The sequence below is a fragment of the Podarcis gaigeae genome, assembly GCF_964106915.1.
Source record: "Podarcis gaigeae genome assembly, chromosome: 7".
Taxonomy (NCBI): Eukaryota; Metazoa; Chordata; class Lepidosauria; order Squamata; family Lacertidae; genus Podarcis; species Podarcis gaigeae.
Genome location: NC_139683.1, coordinates 86,300,078 through 86,317,689, shown reverse-complemented (window position 1 = coordinate 86,317,689; position 17,612 = coordinate 86,300,078). Strand labels below are relative to the sequence as shown.

At 43.8% G+C, this 17,612-nt stretch overlaps 1 protein-coding gene across 2 annotated transcripts; it reads right to left on the bottom strand.

The window, feature by feature from the left end:
• Positions 1-3,295: 3,295 nt before the first annotated feature.
• Positions 3,296-16,827, bottom strand: HDAC3 (histone deacetylase 3). 2 transcript variants are annotated; one of them, XM_083748753.1, is made up of 16 exons: positions 16,623-16,827; positions 15,699-15,781; positions 15,032-15,174; positions 12,585-12,666; positions 12,027-12,083; positions 11,880-11,935; positions 11,055-11,188; positions 10,743-10,823; positions 10,574-10,647; positions 10,287-10,351; positions 8,244-8,333; positions 8,069-8,127; positions 6,944-7,023; positions 5,269-5,426; positions 4,269-5,047; positions 3,296-4,185 (listed from the first exon to the last, which is right to left on the bottom strand). In XM_083748753.1, exons 1-15 carry the CDS (start codon positions 16,675-16,677, stop codon positions 4,978-4,980), a joined length of 1,287 nt encoding a protein of 428 aa, XP_083604879.1. In that variant the 5' UTR covers positions 16,678-16,827; the 3' UTR covers positions 3,296-4,185; positions 4,269-4,977. The 2 variants fall into 2 exon arrangements, with proteins under 2 accessions (XP_083604879.1, XP_083604878.1); XM_083748752.1 differs by lacking the exons at positions 3,296-4,185; positions 4,269-5,047 and having other exon boundaries at positions 5,079-5,426; positions 16,623-16,779.
• Positions 16,828-17,612: the final 785 nt, after the last annotated feature.

Below are 17,612 nucleotides of genomic sequence, written 5' to 3'. Positions count from 1 at the left end.
TTGTCTACTGTCGGAAAAAGGTAAAAGTGTTGTTGCAGATGGGGGGGAGGGGTTAGGCTGAGATTAGTTTATTTCCAGTCAAATATCTCCCATATACGAGACACCCCACAAGTTGCAGCAAAAGTCAAAATTGTCCCCACAAAACTCCTTGCCGAGTTGCACGCAGAAGCCTGGGTACTCTGTCAAGGCATGTAGAAGGGTTGCCATGTGTCCTCTTTTTCCAGGACACGTCCTCTTTTTCAGGAGTAAAATTTGAGAGAAAGTGCATTTATTTGCTATCAATGGCCGTCATAGTGTCCTCTTTTTTTGCTCTTCAAAATATGGCAACCCTATCAGACATGCCCTTTCAAATATTTTAAAACTTTTTTTTCCACTCAAACTAAGATCTGAGTTAAGAGTAGGGTTTGGGAGCCGTTGCTGCTCATTCAAAGCTGCGCTATTGTATTGGGTTTTGGTTTTTTCCAGTCACCGTTTAAAGCATTTCCAAAACCAGCCCTAAAATTGGGCATTTCGCCTTATCCTGTTTTATAATAGATGCAGTTTCCCGCCTTCACAATGTAAAAACAGAATTTCTCCCACCAAAAACGAAATGTGTATCTCATCGAAGCCTATGGTGCCTCTACACTTTCTATCTCTAAGGTGGACATTTTTGGTAATAAGGCAGAACTTCCGCTGATCTCCCTTCCGAAGCCACAGAGATAAGGAAAGGAAAGCGAGACATTGCAGAAAGAGATTTCCGGGTCTCGAGAGGAAAAACCCATTCTAAAACATCCCCAGGGGCCGAGGAAGCAGCTGCCTGTAAAATTCAATAGAGAAAGCGGGTGGGGAGGGGAATGTAGTGGCACTGAGATAGAGCAGCATCAGCATGTCCATGCCTAAACAAACAGCCGCAATAAAGGGCTGGAGTCTTGCTCTTTTTGTTTTTAACTTCTAAAGCTAGCCCTGCTTGTGCAAATTCTAATGCCAGTAGAGTCCAATACAGCCTGGAGGAGGTGCAGCAGAGTGTTGCTTGTGGAAACAATAGGCTGAGTCCGGCTGACAGAGTTAACATGAAACATGCCTCTTAATAGTCCAGGATAATACTGCAGGTCAGACATGGGGTCAAGGCTGGTTTAGATTTCCAACCAAAGCTCCCCCACACAAAACCAACAGTTGCATCAAGTATGTATCAATTTCCTTAAATTGCACCTATGGTTTAAACCTAGATGGCTTTAAATACTGCAGGCAGGATGTCAACAGGGTCTAGTTGGAGAGCCTGGGACTTTGCAGCTGTCCATCCATGCACAATGCAAGGCGCTTGTTACGACCCATAAAGCTCTAAACTGCTAAAGAATAAGTTACCTGCCCATATGCTGAGATCTTCAAGTCAGGCCCTCCTCTCTGCCCCAGCAGCTCATAAGTGTTTGAAGGGAACTCAGAGGACCTCCTGAGTAGGTGCCCAGACTCCAGCACTACAAAATCTGTCCAAGATAATTCTCCACAGGAAGCCAAAAAACACCCTTTATTTAAAAGTCTTTAAAAATGAAATAGGATAGGCTTTTGAGTCTATTTAGTTGACCTTATTTTTTCATAGCTGTGTTTTAATTTAAAAAAATAAACTGGCCATTATTCTTTATTTTTCTTAATGATTTACTATGTATTGTACTGTTAGGTTAGGGTTGCCATATTTTGCCATGCACATGAAAAGGTGGGCTAGAAAAGAAATAACTTCGAAATAAAGGTATGCTGCCATTTTGGACCCACTCTTCCCACAGCAGCTCCAGCACCAACCACCCATGAATCAGGGGACCCCAGGTTGCAGCCTTTGGCACCCTGCAACCAGTGGCTGCAACCACAGATAAACATTTGCAATGTCCCTGGTCCATAAGCATGGAATGCTTTGGATCCTAACCAATATCTAAACTGTGGTTAGAGAGCCTGTGGTTTGGGACTCCCATTTCCATCAGCCCCAACAAGTGCAGCCAATGGTGAAGGATAACAGAATTGAATCACATAGAGTTGTAAGGTTGGAAGCAGCCCCAAAGGGATGATGGAAGCTGGGGTAGCAAGCAACCTGTCGGAGGGTCAGCACAGCTCCCCAACACTTTATTAAGGGAGGTGGTCATGGATTGAGATTATGGCTCATGTTATAGACTCTTTGAATGGTACTCACAGAGAAGTATACCAGCTGTGCAAAAACATGTATACTGACAAACTGTTTTTAGGGCACACGTTTCTTTGCTGCTTTTTTTTGCCCCATTCTGGAGACTGTAAATGAAGCCATTATCTAGAACTATGACATCTTGTCATGCTATTAGCGGCAGCAGGACTACCAACATGTCACTGTTTCGTTCTGTTCATTTTGCAGCAGTCACATTCTTGGATGGGTATTGCTATAGATATAATTATATTTTTAAATTTAAATGTTTCCATCTTACATCAGTCACTGTAACTTGTGCTCTAATATTTTAAGTTTGAACTATATACATGGATGAGCAATACTGAGATCAGAGGAAACGGATGTCGCAATTAGAACAATATCATTTTGGACACTTCTGGATTAATAATCCTTCATTTCAACATACTGTCTGCAGTCTTGTGGTGAATATTGTCCCTGTCTTCAGAGGCTTAGGCTGCTTGAACTCAGCTTTACAGAACCTTGCATATGTCCTTCAGACAGTAAATTAAGGGAGTGTGTATTGCAGTTTCCAGTTACTGCCCATGCACCCACACACTTCCTGAATGTGTGGCAAAAAAAGCACTTTGTGCCACAGTGCTTCTACAACCATGAAAAGTAACTTCATACCCCCTGTAGAAGTGAAAGAAGAGACTGGGCTCCATTACTATAAGAATTTTTAAAAAGGACTGAAAGTGACTGTACATCACACATGAGGAACCCATTTACTGTTGGAGAGTCAAATTCCCTTCTGGACATTTATTCCTGCACTGCAGGGGGTTGGCCTAGATGACCCTTGGGGTCCCTTCCAATTCTACAATGTTATTATTCCCAGGGCCACATGTCAGTGACAAGCAGGGCTAGAGGCAAAGTGGCAACAAAGGCAAATGTTTCTACAGCAGGCTACAGTCCTTTGTATCCCCTCCAGACAAGCAAGAGTTTGAGGACAAATACCAGCCAGGCAAAAACACTCAAGAAGGATGTGAAACAGGTCCAGTGAAGGGCCAAGCATAAGGAGAGTTCTGAGGGCCAGAAAGAGAGGCATGTGGGGGCCACATCTGGTCAATGAGTCTGCTGTACAGGCTGCATGAGCGCATGTCAATGCAAGAGGCAGGGGGAGAAGGAAAGACACAAAACAGGTAAGAAAAACACCATCCTGTTCTTTAATATTTTAAAAGCATTAGTAAAATATGAGCATACGGAAGAAAAGATCAGTTGCTGTTCTGCCATTCTACCCGCAGTGAAGTCTTCATAACACTGATGGCAAGTATCTGCACATACACATACAGCTTAAGACCAGTAAGACCACAGCCAAACTGAGGCACACATTGCATCAATGGCTATGTAGTCACAAAGGAAGGAGAACTTGCAGTTAAAACTAGAGAAGCCTTTCAAATTTAGGCTTGGATCCAAAAAGAACTTTATTTTTAAGGAAGTTTGTGGAAGAGATGTTTCCTGTCCACTTCTCCCCACTGTGTGCATCCCCCCTTACCCTGAAAAAGAAAATCCTCTCTGGGTTGTCTGGGGGACCCTCCTGAACAATATGGAATGTGGTTCAGGGGGGAAGAGGGGACAGGAAGCTTTCCTTTCAAAAAGTTCCTTAAAATTTATTTAGGAACAAAGCCTCTGCCTGAACACATGCTCAGAAAGCATGATTCATTAAAATATGTAAAGGGTCACAGAAGGGAGAAGCTCAACAATGGGAACAATAACCATCTTTGGCCCAGGTCTCTCCCTACAATCCATGTAACCTTCTTTTGAGAAGCAACATGACCTCTATGAAACCAAAGGTGACGTCTGTGGAAAGGTCACTCTTGGGGGTACACTGAGTTGTACATAGGTGCACAATCCAGCATTTCCCAGCCTTGGGGTCTCCAGCTGCTTTTGGACTACAGCTCCCATCATCCCTAGCTAGCAATACCAGTGGTCAGGGATGATGGGAATTGTAGTATGAAACCAGCTGGAGGCCAAGGGTTGGGAAACCCTGCACTAGTGTGTGAATGTAATCAACACTCATGCAAAACAAAATTCTCCATTGACAAGGGGTTTTTTGGGGATGCCACTTTGGTACCAAGTACGCAGTGTTACCAGAAGAAATATTAAGAAACAACACCCACCCACCCCCAGCCTTCTGTCCCTCAAATATCCCACACGGGTAGGTTTTTTCAACATGCCCTGATTTTGAAAATGAGCTGCTACAAAAATAACCTCCTATGAAGAAATCTGTGCTAAATGAACCAGCATTGTTGGGTCAGCCGCAAAACTGACCGTTCCAACCTCCATTACTGGCTCAGCAAAATATTAACCATTATCCGGTTCTCCCTTTTATCTGATTTACTTTAACAAGGGACTCTGGTTGGCTTAAAAACTGGCAAACGACTGACTTTTACCCTGCAGCTTTTTGGGGATTTAAAACCAGCTGCTTCAGCAGAACACCTCACATACACAAACCTGTTTCAAAAGAAGTCAGAAGAAATGTCCAAGTGCAACAGTGCTTCTTGTTGTCTGCAAGGGAGACAAAGTCACTGCAGAATGAGACCCAACAGCTGGTCACACAGCAGTGAAACAGACTTGTGTGAACATGAAATTATGAAATTCTTTTTCCACAAACAGTGGCAAAGGCACAGTCTCAAGGGGTGGGAAAGGCTCTGGGAGGACCATGAACCTCTCAATGTCTTTTGCGCCCCAGTAAATGCATGATTCAGCAGTCCTGCTGCCATCACTTAGCGACAGGACAGAGGCTTTCCACTGGAACCCGCTGCATCCTTATAGCACCACCATCCTGCGATCTCCACACTGTTCACACTCCCATGATTCAGGCATCATATCTCCACATCACTTTCTTTATCGTTATCATGGTCACCATCGTAGAACTCATTTGAAGCCTCCGGCCTGCAAGACAAGTTAACACAGGAGGAGGCCAAAAATTAAGCACAGACACTGGAAACCTGCCCACCTAAAACTGCAGCAATTACATGCTTCTGGAAAACAGCAATCTAAACAATAAGCAAAAGCCCAAATCAATGTAGTGTTGGTTCTGGGAGGCACATATCATAGTTGGGCTGGGGTGCAAACACGGGACGTTTCTACTTGAGGGATAAATAGAAACATGCCTGCTGTAGTTCTCCTCAGAACCTCTCTCTTCAGGATCAGGCTCATCTGGGCGATCAAAATTCAGCAAATCAGAAGGGACGTCATGGATCTGGACGCTGGGTGCATGGTTCAGCATCTTCAAATTCTCAAATATAGTTTGCCGAATTTGATCTAAGTACTGGTCAGAAGAGAAGAGGGGGGAAAACAGCAGGTCATATCATAGAGGCCTTCAGGTATCAAAATGTTTATAAAGTTCCAGCCACCACTCCTGCCTGGCTGTCAGAAATGCCAAGGGCACTAGATTTTCTCTTGCTGCAGGAGTAGAGAAGCCATTTGGCCCAAGGGCCGACAGGAACCTGTCCAAATTGCCAGGGCCAAAACAAAAGCAAAACTCTTGAGGGAGTGGGAAGCAAAATCACACCACCACCCCCATCCACAAAACATGTACCAGACACCAAGGACACAGCACTGCCCCTCTTCTCCCCCACCCTCTCTCTCACAAACAGAGCACTCCAGAAACAAAATAAAATTCCTCTCTAAGGAGCAGATGGGTCCTTTATCTAGGTCTAGGATCTTGGTGCTAAGCACAGCAGCACTAGGTTGAGAGATAAGCCCTCTGCCTACTCCTTCAGAGCAAAAGGCAGCATTTCCACCCACTCACGAGTTTGTGTGGGGTACAGAAAAATACTGCTTTTAAAATCAAAGAGCAGACAGAGAGCTTATCTCCAATCTAAGAGCAAAGACAGGAGCTCCTTCTGCTGTCTTTTGTCTCTCTCAACGGGGCCATTGCTAATCTTAGCACGGTGACACTTGTAACATAAATTAAAAATCCCTTTAATTGTCACTTATGACATCAGGTGATTAGTAACGATCTGGATGAAATCCAACAATGTGAAGTCCATGTAATATATTAGGTACATTTGGCAGGCAGTTCATAGAATTAGAAAGGCAGTGCTCAGTATATTCCAATTTAGACAGGAGTTGCACTCCTCTTAAAATATCAAGATTGCAGCTGGGTGGTCCTGCTTGATCTTGGTGTCTTCTACGCTTATGAGAATTTTTTATTCTCTTGCTTATTATGCTGTTATAAATATGCATTTTATAGTGGACTTCCTTTAGTAATGTTTTCTTTTGAAATGGTCAAGATAATTTTATTCCTAACTTGGCTGTGTTAAATGTGCATTTTATAGCTGACCTCTTTGGTAATGTTTTATTTTGAAATCTTTTAAGATAATATTTTAGTTTCCTGTTGCTTTGAATGTATACTTGACTTTCTTCAGTAATGTTTTATTTGATGTTTTCATGAAGGTTGTAAACCACTTTGAGATTTTTTTTCTTAAAAATATAAAGCAGTATAGAATGAAATTAACAATGATAATAATAACAACTATTTGCCCAAAATGAATTTGCAGGTTCAGAATGATCCCAATCACTCTTACTCAGGCATAGGTAAACTCGGCCCTCCAGATATTTTTTGGGACTACAACTCCCATCATCCCTAGCTAACAGGACCAGTGTTCAGGGATGTTGGGAATTGTAGTCTCAAAACATCTGGAGGGCCTGCTCTTACTGCTTTGAATGGGCTTTAGGAAACCAGAAGCACCAATGCTGCAACTTTTGAAAATGTCAAGGCAGAAGACATGGTGGGAGGCTAAAGTAGAGCTAAGTGAAATATATATGGCCAAAGTTACTTACCTGCCTCGAGTTCTGATTTTCAATTCGAGTGCTGACATCAGGGTGGAGGGTAAAGTCTGGAGCAAAGTATTCAAAGTACTCTGCATAGAGACAGACAATTAGTGTGGATACATACATACTGATGTTTATACATTTTAAAATAAGAAGGAAATCCATGCACAACCCCTTTCAAACAACTCTACAAGCCCATGCAACAACTAACTGAACAGCAGGCTGCAGCTCCACTCTCCTGAAGGAGCAATCTCTCTCAATGCCTTGGCTCCCTTTATGTAAATTAATGAAATCAGCTGATTTTCCAGCTGCTTAGAACTGATGAAAACATACAATCAAATTCTGCTTCATCTATGAAGCTGTTATGCCATCAGTTTTCCGGTTTGCATAACACAGAATTACTGGGAATCAATATTGACGAGCAAATGTAATAACCACTGACAACTCCAAGTGGAAAAAGTAACAGGATTAAATAATCTGGTTTAAAATAATTTGCCTCCAATAATTAGAAAAGCATAGGCAGATATGAAAAGGTTGGCCAAAGGTTGGTCGCCACCTCCACCAATTAAATCTGCTTAACCCTCATATTTTGAAACAATCTGAAAGATGCTGTTGGCGAATTACAGATTAACCAACCCCAACCCCCAACAAATCATGCTGGAGAATTTGGATGAGGTGGAGATATCCCTGCACCCAGCCCAACCCACAGACACTGCCTCTGTTGGCAGGGCAGTTCCACCAGCAAGAGGTTCCCCACTTTATCTGCCCTAACAAGGGGCACAAGCTACCACTGGCAGCATTGTTAGCAGCAGCCAAGAGCAACTTCCAAAATGGAGTGTTTCAGGGTAGAGGTGAGCTAGAACCCAAATCAGCCGGGCTGCTGCCACATGATAACAATGGCCCCAACCAGGACCTGGTGAGGTCATATAGTGAGCTGACATTTTCCTCTGCACACCACAACTGCCCTGGCCAGCACATGCAACAAGGTTCTACAGGTGGCAGCAGTTACTCCATGAAGCCTTGTCATTGCTTTTGAACTAGCCCCCTAAGTTATCTAGATACTAATAACTTGGGGAAACTAGATATGCTACAAGTGACATCAGTGACGTTTGAACATGTAGATCCTCAACTTACCACTATATGGAAGCTCCTCACTAATTGCTTCATCTACAAGCAATGATGTTTCATAAGTCCTAAAATGAAAGGCAGACTACAGTGAAGTCTTCACATGACACAAACCTGTGCCATTTTATATCCAAGGAAGGTGAAGCCCCAACCCATTATCAACAAAAGTTTCCAGAAGACTCACCAGCACCGGGCCACATTGCGAACTGTGTAGCCACCTCCTCCTAACACCAGGAGGGGTATGTTGAAACTCTTTACATATTCTACACATTCCCTAGGATTCAAAGTTATAAAATTTAGAAATGAATTCCTCTCAAATTTGCTTACATTCATCTATGTGTTGTACATAAACCATCACCCTTCATATGGCTACAAATAGGTTTTGGAAAATTTACAAATAACTAACAACACAGGCTCTATTTACTCAGGTGTAGGCTCCTGAGCGTGTTAAAAGTGGGAGGTTTATTTCAGACTGGTCAAAAGCCCAGAAAAATATATGCAGCCCAAAGAGTCAGTGTGAACGCTCTAAAGTCCTAAATATTGAAAAGATTGAGTAATGTATATTATGTATAAATACACACAATGTAGTGTGTAAATACACACAATAACTTACTGTATTCTGAGCTAAATGCTGATCTTTCACTACTGACTTCAAAGGTGAAGGTTGAAAAAAAGTAAAGAGAGCCTAGGTAGGTATGCACTATTAACCCATCTGTACCACCTCAAGGTAATTCTTAGTATAACTGTGGGAGGCATACACAATTAATAAAGAACAACCAAAACCTGTAAACTCTCTGCTTATCTTGTCTTTGTGAGAAAGCCAATAATTGTGCAGGTGTGCCTTATAGAACACACCTGCTTACAGAGGGGACAACTGATCCAAACATGTTAACAAAAGTGGAACAATACCATCCCTGCTACAAAGCACCAAATCAACAAAGTTTGACATAACACTACATTATTGCTCAGAAAATCAGAAGCGAATCCTCATGTGCCAGGATGAGAATCAATTCTCAGAATGGGGAGGGGGAGACAGGGTTTCAAACTGATAACTACCAAGAACCAAAAAAGATGGGACACAGAGATACATTAATGCAGGGTTTGGCCAAAGTTTTTGGAGCAGTGGGCACATTTTGAATTTGGGGGAAGTGCCTGTCACAAAATTACTGCCGTTGGGGCAAAGCACAATTAGAGCAAGTATACACACTGCTGTTTCCCCCTTCCAGACCTCATGCTTATTGTGGGAAATAAGCTATGTCCTGCTTGTGGAGATCACATGGCAATTATTTACTCTATTATGAAAAATAAACAGGGTGGCCACACACACCTCTCTCTCTTTCTCTCTCTCTCTCTCTCTCTCTCTCACACACACACACACACACACACACACAGATGCCTCTCCCTCTCCACCCAAGTGCATCTTTCCCGCTCTCAAAGCACACATTCATCTGTACTTCTTGTTCACATACGTGTCTGTCTCTCACAGACCATATGCATGACTCTCCCCCTTCCAGCTCTCTCTCATACAAACACAACACTACACATGCATTTCTCATCCCTCTGCTCAAGTGCATCTCTCCCAATTCCACGCAGAACCCCTTCAAGGGGTGAAGCGAGTGGACACCACCAGCTCCACATTAACTGGCAGGCAACAAGCAAGCAAAGAGGATGGACCACTAGGTGAGCAGAGAAGCAATCCCTGCCACTTCTCCCCGCTCGAAAAGCAACCCCTCAAAAGCAACCAGAATGCAAGAACAACCCTTCAAAGCTTTGCTTTATTTTTAACTGAAGCAACCACAAAGGCTCTGATTTTTATCAGACCAGCAGCACTGTTTTTGCAATATAGTTCTTTCACCATAGCAAGCAGCTATTTAGCCTGTATCAGGAAAAATATAGTACACCTGCATTTTTCCACGGGGGTGTGGGGCAATATCAAGTTCATCAGAAAGCACATTTTACTGAAGCAGAACAGGTCGGGGTGTTAAACCTTTTCTCATACTGTTTTTGAATCACATACACACCAATTAATTCCACTGTGTTTTTCTGCTGCAGGGCTAATAGTCGCTTTGTGGGAGGGGTCAACCTCTCCCTCACCCCTCCAGCACCACTAGTCCAAACAAATGTGAAGCTCCCACAGCTGCATTAAACGGTAAAAAAGGTGGGAGATCCAATCACATCAGTTTCAGTTCCAATGTGCCCTTTTACTCAACTCATTAAAGGGACTCACCCATGTCCTCTTATGCTGAGGTTAAAGCAACCAAGACGATCACAACCTAGCGAGTCAGCACCACACTTAATGGAGGCAAAGAAGAAGAAATGAGGAGAAAACAACAGTATCGGTGCACTAGCTACTGATTATTCAAAACACTCACAACAGAATATCAGGAACGCATCTCATCCCAGCCAGCCCACCTATCTCCCAACCCTCCCCCCACTAGTTCTTCTGTGTGATCACCAAAGGAAATGGAAGTCCACACCCATGACTCTCACTGCTTAGGTCTTCCATCCTCTTACCTGCAGCACTATGCACGTGGGCTGATAGAACTCTATAACTTGATTAATGACTGGCTGGAAGAGGTGTTTGTAACCTTCAAAGAGAAGACAAGACTCTGCTGTTATAGCTCCTCTGCTGCAATCTGCACAGAAGACAGAATATCCAGCCCAAGAGAAGCCTTCCACTTACTTTGGTCATCAATGCCATCACGCAAAGGTACGTTCAGACAGTAATAACGGCCACTCTCAGCTCCCACTTCGTACATGTCACCTAGCAGGTGAAAGCGGGGCAAAGTGCAGAATTCAAACTTTGATTTTTAAAATAGGTTACTACCTAGCTAATCCATAGCCTGAAGAAATCCCATTTCCATTTTTAGCTAACCACTGGAACATCCCCACACTAATGTACCTATCCTATATCTAAGCACTCTGCAGGTATCCAAAATGAAATCTGTATTGCATCTTTAATCCAGCTTACAATAAGCAATAAAAAGTTTTGTACCTGTACCAGGGAAGAAGTAGTTTCCATATTTGTGAAAGGACACTGTCATGACACGGTCTGTCAAATAAAAAGCCTCCTGAACACCATCTCCATGATGGATATCTATGTCAATGTACAGTACACGTGGGTGATATCTGTCAGAAACCCAAAGACATGTTAGAGAAGCAGGTGGAAGCTGGCAACACCAGGGTGAAATCCTGTATCCAAGCTGCACAGCCACTCCCCTCACCCAGTTGCCAATCCAAGTTTCTTACTCACCAAAAAGGTGTATTTCATGTCATAGATCAGAAAGGGAAACATTTGTATGTAATTTATAGTTGGGCAGCAGATAGGGAATGGAGACAAGCAGGTAATGTGTTTAAATTATCTGTAAAGCCAGGCTGGAGGAGGAGGAAGGAATAATTTAGTCTTCTTGATGAAGGGAGCAATGCCATGTAGTGGAAGCCAGTGTAATTTGTGCCAGTTTAAGTTAAGCAAGCATAAAGTGCACCAGATCTAAACCCCATTCAGGGTGGGGTTTTCAAACACAAGACTGCACCAAAAAATGCCAAGCCAGGGCTTAATTATTGCATTTCTTAAACTGGAACAAAAAAGTGCAGGTAGGAATGGAGCGTACCACATCTGGACTCAGCCAGACACAACTAAACAAGAATTATCACGTTATGATCAAACACTTGAAGAAGGTTCAATGGAACGGGAATGGGAAGGGCCACCAGCACCAGAGAAGCCATTTAGACACACAATCTCTAGTGCAGCTCCATTATGCCATTTACAGCACCACCAACTCCCCCCTCCGCCTATGCACCGCTTGCCCCAACTCCTTACTTGAGAAGCTCCAAGATGCCGATCACAATGTCATTGACATAACAAAACCCAGAAGCCTGAAACACAAAAAAGGCAAAAGTGAGTCAGTGAAAAGCATCTAAGTTTTCTTTACCCTCCAAAGCAAGGAAAGTAGACTTGCCTCATTACCTCAAACTTCTTGGCATGGTGAAGACCTCCAGCCCAGTTTATTGCAATATCACAGATCTAAGGACAGAAGGAGGACATTAGATCAAAGGAAAGAGGATTATGCTGCCTTAACAGCAATACTTACCAAGGGATGATGAATCCCTATATCCTAAGCTACCCCATCCACTCTGCTGACTGCCTTTGCAAAAAACAACAACAAACTGTTAAGGCTATCTGAACCATAGTTTTGTACCCATGGGAGTATTTAGTATTTATACTTCCTACCATTCTAAGCACTTCACTGCACTCTTCACAAAAACACCTATAAGGTAGGTCAGAATTAGTACCTCCATATTGGAGATTGGAGGCTAAAAACCACCAAGTGAATTCATGCCCCAGATAGGATTTGAACTGGGGGGTTCCTGAGTGCCCCACCACACCATATCAGATATCATAAAGCTCCCCCAGAGTCAATGATTATGAATATTATTTTAGTTGCCCAAAAAAATTACAGAGCAACTCTTAGAGCGATCTGGTTGACAGCAACTTAAGGATGTGAAGATGACATCACCTTGTTACCTTATTATTCAGTTGTGTTGCTCCTTGCAATGAAGCCCCAGTATATCGAGAACAAAATTCAAACAGCCCTGGGAACACTGGACTACGAGAGAACACAAAATTACACTTAGTTCAGGATAACATGGCAGAAACTTTCCAATCCAAAATAGCTATTTGGGTATGGAAGATCTGACCATATCGCTAGATGTGAATAAGAAACACAAGACAGGCAAGGCAACGTTTTTGTTTAGCAGCCACAGTTAAAATAGGAGTGTGCAAGTCGTCTAATATTTAAGAACTCTTAATCTGCAAGGGTTCATGGTTCTACTTGCCAATACAAGTGCCTATCCCCAGCAAACATGACAAGCCCTCTCCCAATCATGGAGCAGGGACTGGGCATCACCCACAATTGGAAACACAATTGTGTATCCAGAGATGCTCCAAGTAGCCTGAAATAACAAGAAGAAGAGGAAGAGTTTGGATTTGATATCCCGCTTTATCAGTACCCTAAGGAGTCTCAAAGTGGCTAACAATCTCATATTCCTTCCTCCCCAACAACAAACACTCTGTGAGGTGAGTGAGGCTGAGAGACTTCAGAGAGGTGTGACTGGCCCAAGGTCACCCAGCAGCTGCATGTGGAGGAGCGGGGACGCGAACCCGGTTCACCAGATTACAAGTCCACTACACCACACTGGCTCTGGAAAGTCCATAAACAGCATTCCCACTACTCCTGTTCCCTGTATTGTCTCTGACAATTGAGGTGGCATACAGAGCAATCCTAACTGTATCGTCCTTCTATTTCTCCAACCCCCTTTAAAGCCATGCAAGTTGGCGGCCATCACTACATTTTGCAGTCTCAAATTCCACTATGTGATGTTTAAAAAGGTACTTCCTTTTGTTTAGCCTGTATCTTCCCGCCTTCGGATTCATTGGGTGGCCCTAGTGCTTAGGGGTATACTGCCTCTGACCATGGAGTCTCCTTTTAGTAATAATGGTTACTGATGGACCTATCCTCCGCAACTCTTTCAAGTAGCCAAGGAACTGTGCACGAGGGCAGAATCACCCATCTCTTTCAGTATTGCACAATTGTAGCTGCACAGAGAAGTCAAATCAGCCTGGAGAGGGTGGTAAGGGGTGAATACAGCAGTGCTTGCCAGGTCCACGTAGGGTTTGAGGGCTGGCTCTGGTTGCTTTTGAAGCTCTCCTTATTGCTGTCTCTCAAGATGACATAGAAAGCTGAGAAAGCTTGTCAGAATAGAAATGTCTTCAGATGTTTCCAGAAAGTGCAGCTATCTGTGACTGCACTATCTAAGCAGGAACACTACTCCTCAAAACAGGGGCCACCACACTAAAAGCCCTGCTCCAAGTTACTTCTGAGCAGGCTTCTGATATCTTTGCGGCTTGATGGAGAAGCTCTCCTTACTCCTACTGGGTAAGGCTGTCTCTCAAGTGAGTTGGTCATTGGTATGTGAGACCCAGCCCAGTAGCAGTGTCACTTTCCCTTTTGAAACTTGTCCTGGTAGCAGATTAGCAGCCAGTGCGAATCCAGAAAATACAGTGTTGCATGCTGTCGGCCATTGGCTCCCGCAAGCAACCCAGCTGCCATGTTCTGCACTAGCTGCAGCCTCTGGGCCAACATCAAAGTAACCCCACATAAAGCATATTGCAGTAATCTCCCCCTTGAGCTTGACAATGCATGGATGACTGTAGGCACACAGTAATATTGTGTGTGTGTGTGTGTGTGTGTGTGTGTAAGAAAGCACCGGCTTTGCTAGTCATCAGACTTTAATAAGCCTCCTGGTGCTCCAATAAGCAGGGCCAACCCAATATATTTTGGCACCTGAGGTAAACCACAAAATGTTCTGCAGTGGTCTAAGTATGACAGGAAACTACATTTTCCTCAGTATTTTCTAGCCTAACTCCATGTGCTTTAACATCACTTCAAGAATTAGGAACCTTTTAGACTTTTCTTAATTAATTACAGTAGTACACATCCTTGGTGAAGCCAGGAAAATAAGCAAATATTTACTGTTGGCTTATGTTCATAGAGCACATGAATAAAGGTTGAATGAGTGCCTTCCACTTATCTCCCCCTAGTCAATCTCTCTGCATGGCATTCCATTTCCCTTCTCACACCACATTCATATCAGTCAATCATCCACCCTTCTACATCCTCACATATATTTCCACATGTAAATCTTTATGTTTCTAACCAAACAAAGACATTATCTTATTTCTTCTGTCATTCACATCTGTAGTAGATTTATTTAGCAAAAATTTAAAACCACTTGATTATATGCAGAACCCCCAAGTCATTTACAAAATAATGAAACAAACAATATTGCAATGAAAGACCAGTATTTTTTTGTTCGAGAAGGCATTTGGGACCTCTGGAATATCCACCCTGCCCACACCACACATTTTGGGCCCTATCTACCTGATGCATCTAGAAGGTATGCAGCACTTACCAGTCATCCCCCACATTGAAAGCATTGAGGCTCTTGGTGAATCCTTGCATGTTATTTGGAGACACTCGCTGAAGGAAGTCAATGTAATCTTCTGAATGAAAGCGGCACATATCATGTTGAGATGCTTGATATGGTTTAAATACCTGCAAGAGAAATTTCTCCCATTCAGGACTGAATTCAACAGCAGATCAAGGCTGTACAGCTGTCTAAGTTCCAGTTTACACTATCCCTAGTCAGACTTCTATATTCATGCTCACCATGTCAAGTGAGCTGCTGCAGTTTTATGAACTTAATGAACAGAGCCTTCCTCCCAGACCTGAAGCTGCAGAGGTGGATAGAAATTGTCCTGGCAATTGTGCAGCAATTCCAACTCTCAATGTTGAGTATCACAGCCAAATACGTAACAATTACGCGAAAGGGAGGGGGGCTTTCTTAGCATAAATTGGAAACGGGAAGGTGAGAAAACTAAAATGCTTTGGCTTGGTGGCGAAGTCATTAAAATTGCTGAGTCCTGCCTCCAGTGATTCCACACTTTGCGAGAGGCTTTACATGTAGTGTATGCAGATTCTGAAATATACCTACAAAGGAATGGATAAAAATATCCTAAAATAAATATTACTGCCTTGAAACCAGGAGCTGTCTTTGACCCAGTAAATGCAATGCTTACAATCATCTTCTTATAGAGTCCATAGTGCAGAACCAGACTGTGGGTCAGTGCCAAGCGATGAGGCTTCATGGGATGTCCCGCTCCTAACACAATAAGAAAGAAAGAAAAAAAACCACTGTGAAATCAACATCCCCATACCAGAAACAAAGGTTCATTAAGACCTAGCTCATTACTAGCACTTAGAGAAAGAAGTGCAACCGGAGATAAAAGTAGTATTGTGGGAGAACATTATGCTGATACATATGAGTCCCTTATAGCAGAAGTATAGCTCCATTGATTAAGGTTTACATGGTTAAGAGCAGTTGAGTGAAGTACCAATTGGTTTCATTCCTTGTCTAAACACATAGCCTCACTACACCTTACCACAAGAGTGTTCCCTAAATTAAATAAATATAGGTTCCACAGAATGTATGTATGGTTGCTTGGTGGTGTGTGGTTTTTGTTTTGGTTCAGTCAAAATATCCTTTCAATTTCCACCACCCTCACAGGCGTGCTTGGTTAGGAACACAGGAGAGGGCCATCTTGGGGGCTTCTCCCAGACTCCCCCCACCCCCTAAGACCGTGATCATTATGACTATTAACTTACTTATTATGACTATGTCAAATGGGGACTCGGAGCTGAAAATACAACCATGAAGAGGCAATCAAACGACTACAGAGTTAAATAGAGAAGATCCACGAGAGTGGATTTCAAAGGGGTTGGGGAGGAAGCGAAACCTCCGTGACTGGAACTCTTGATGCTTATTTTTAAAGCGGGGGCTGTTTTCTGAAGGGCGGAGGGAGCGATCACGCGGAGGCAGCGGGCCACTCGGCACGGCCCGCTCCGCTCCGCCCGGCAAGACCCGACCTGCGGCCTTTTCCGACCCACCCCCCGGCTCCCCTCGCACCGGCCCCCGCAGAACCCGCCGCCGCCGCGCTGCGCACCGTAGTGGAAGTTCCCCACGTCCGGGTCGTAGAAGTAGGCCACCGTCTTCGCCATGGCAACCCCTCGCGGAACGGCCCCGCCGAGTAACGGGCGACCCGCGCGCTGCCACGCCGCCAACGTCACCACGCCGCCGACGCAGACACGGAAGCTCCGCCCACAAGTGAAGCGCAACACCGCTCGCTCGCCCGGGCTCCTCCTGGCTTCTCGCCAGGCCGCTCTCGCGAGACCCAAAACGAGAGACCTGGCTCTTCGTGGGAGGAGCGTGGGCGGAGTTATAGCACACGGTCGGGATTGGCGCGTCGGTAATGAAAGTAAATCGTGGCTCCGCCCCTCTGCCCTGCGCACGCGCACAGGCCGCGATCTCTGCGGCGGTCCTGTTTTGAGCCAGCTGCAGCGAGGGCTCAAGAAAAGAAAACAGAATAGGAAGTAATTACATATCTGTCTATATCGATATCTGTTTATAGATATGTATACGATTACTAAAGGTCCGGAGAAAGAAGGGGAAACCTTCCATTTTATTTATTTATTTTTTAAAATGTGTACTTCTTGATTGTGAAAAACCTCAAAGCTGTTTACAAAAAGGTAAAATCAATAAAAATCCACAACTCTGCTTTAAAGCATTCAAACGTTAAAATACCAAAGCAGATTAAAATCACTTCCAACTTTCTAAGCATCTGGGCAGACTTGTCTTATGGCGCTGAACGGAGTACAGTGAAGGTGCCTTCTTGATCTCAATAGGCAGGGAGTTCCACAGTGCAGGCGCTGCCACACTAAACGAGTATGTGGCAGCTGCGGTCATGGGTCCTTATGTCCACTAAATGTTTGCTCCCAGAATAATACCCAAAACAACAGTGAACAGCAAACCTTCATGTGTGGCTCTAATACTACAGTGGTACCTCTGGTTACGTACTTAATTCTTTCTGGAGGTCTGTTCTTAACCTAAAACTGTTCTTAACCTGAAGCACCACTTTAGCTAATGGGGCCTCCTG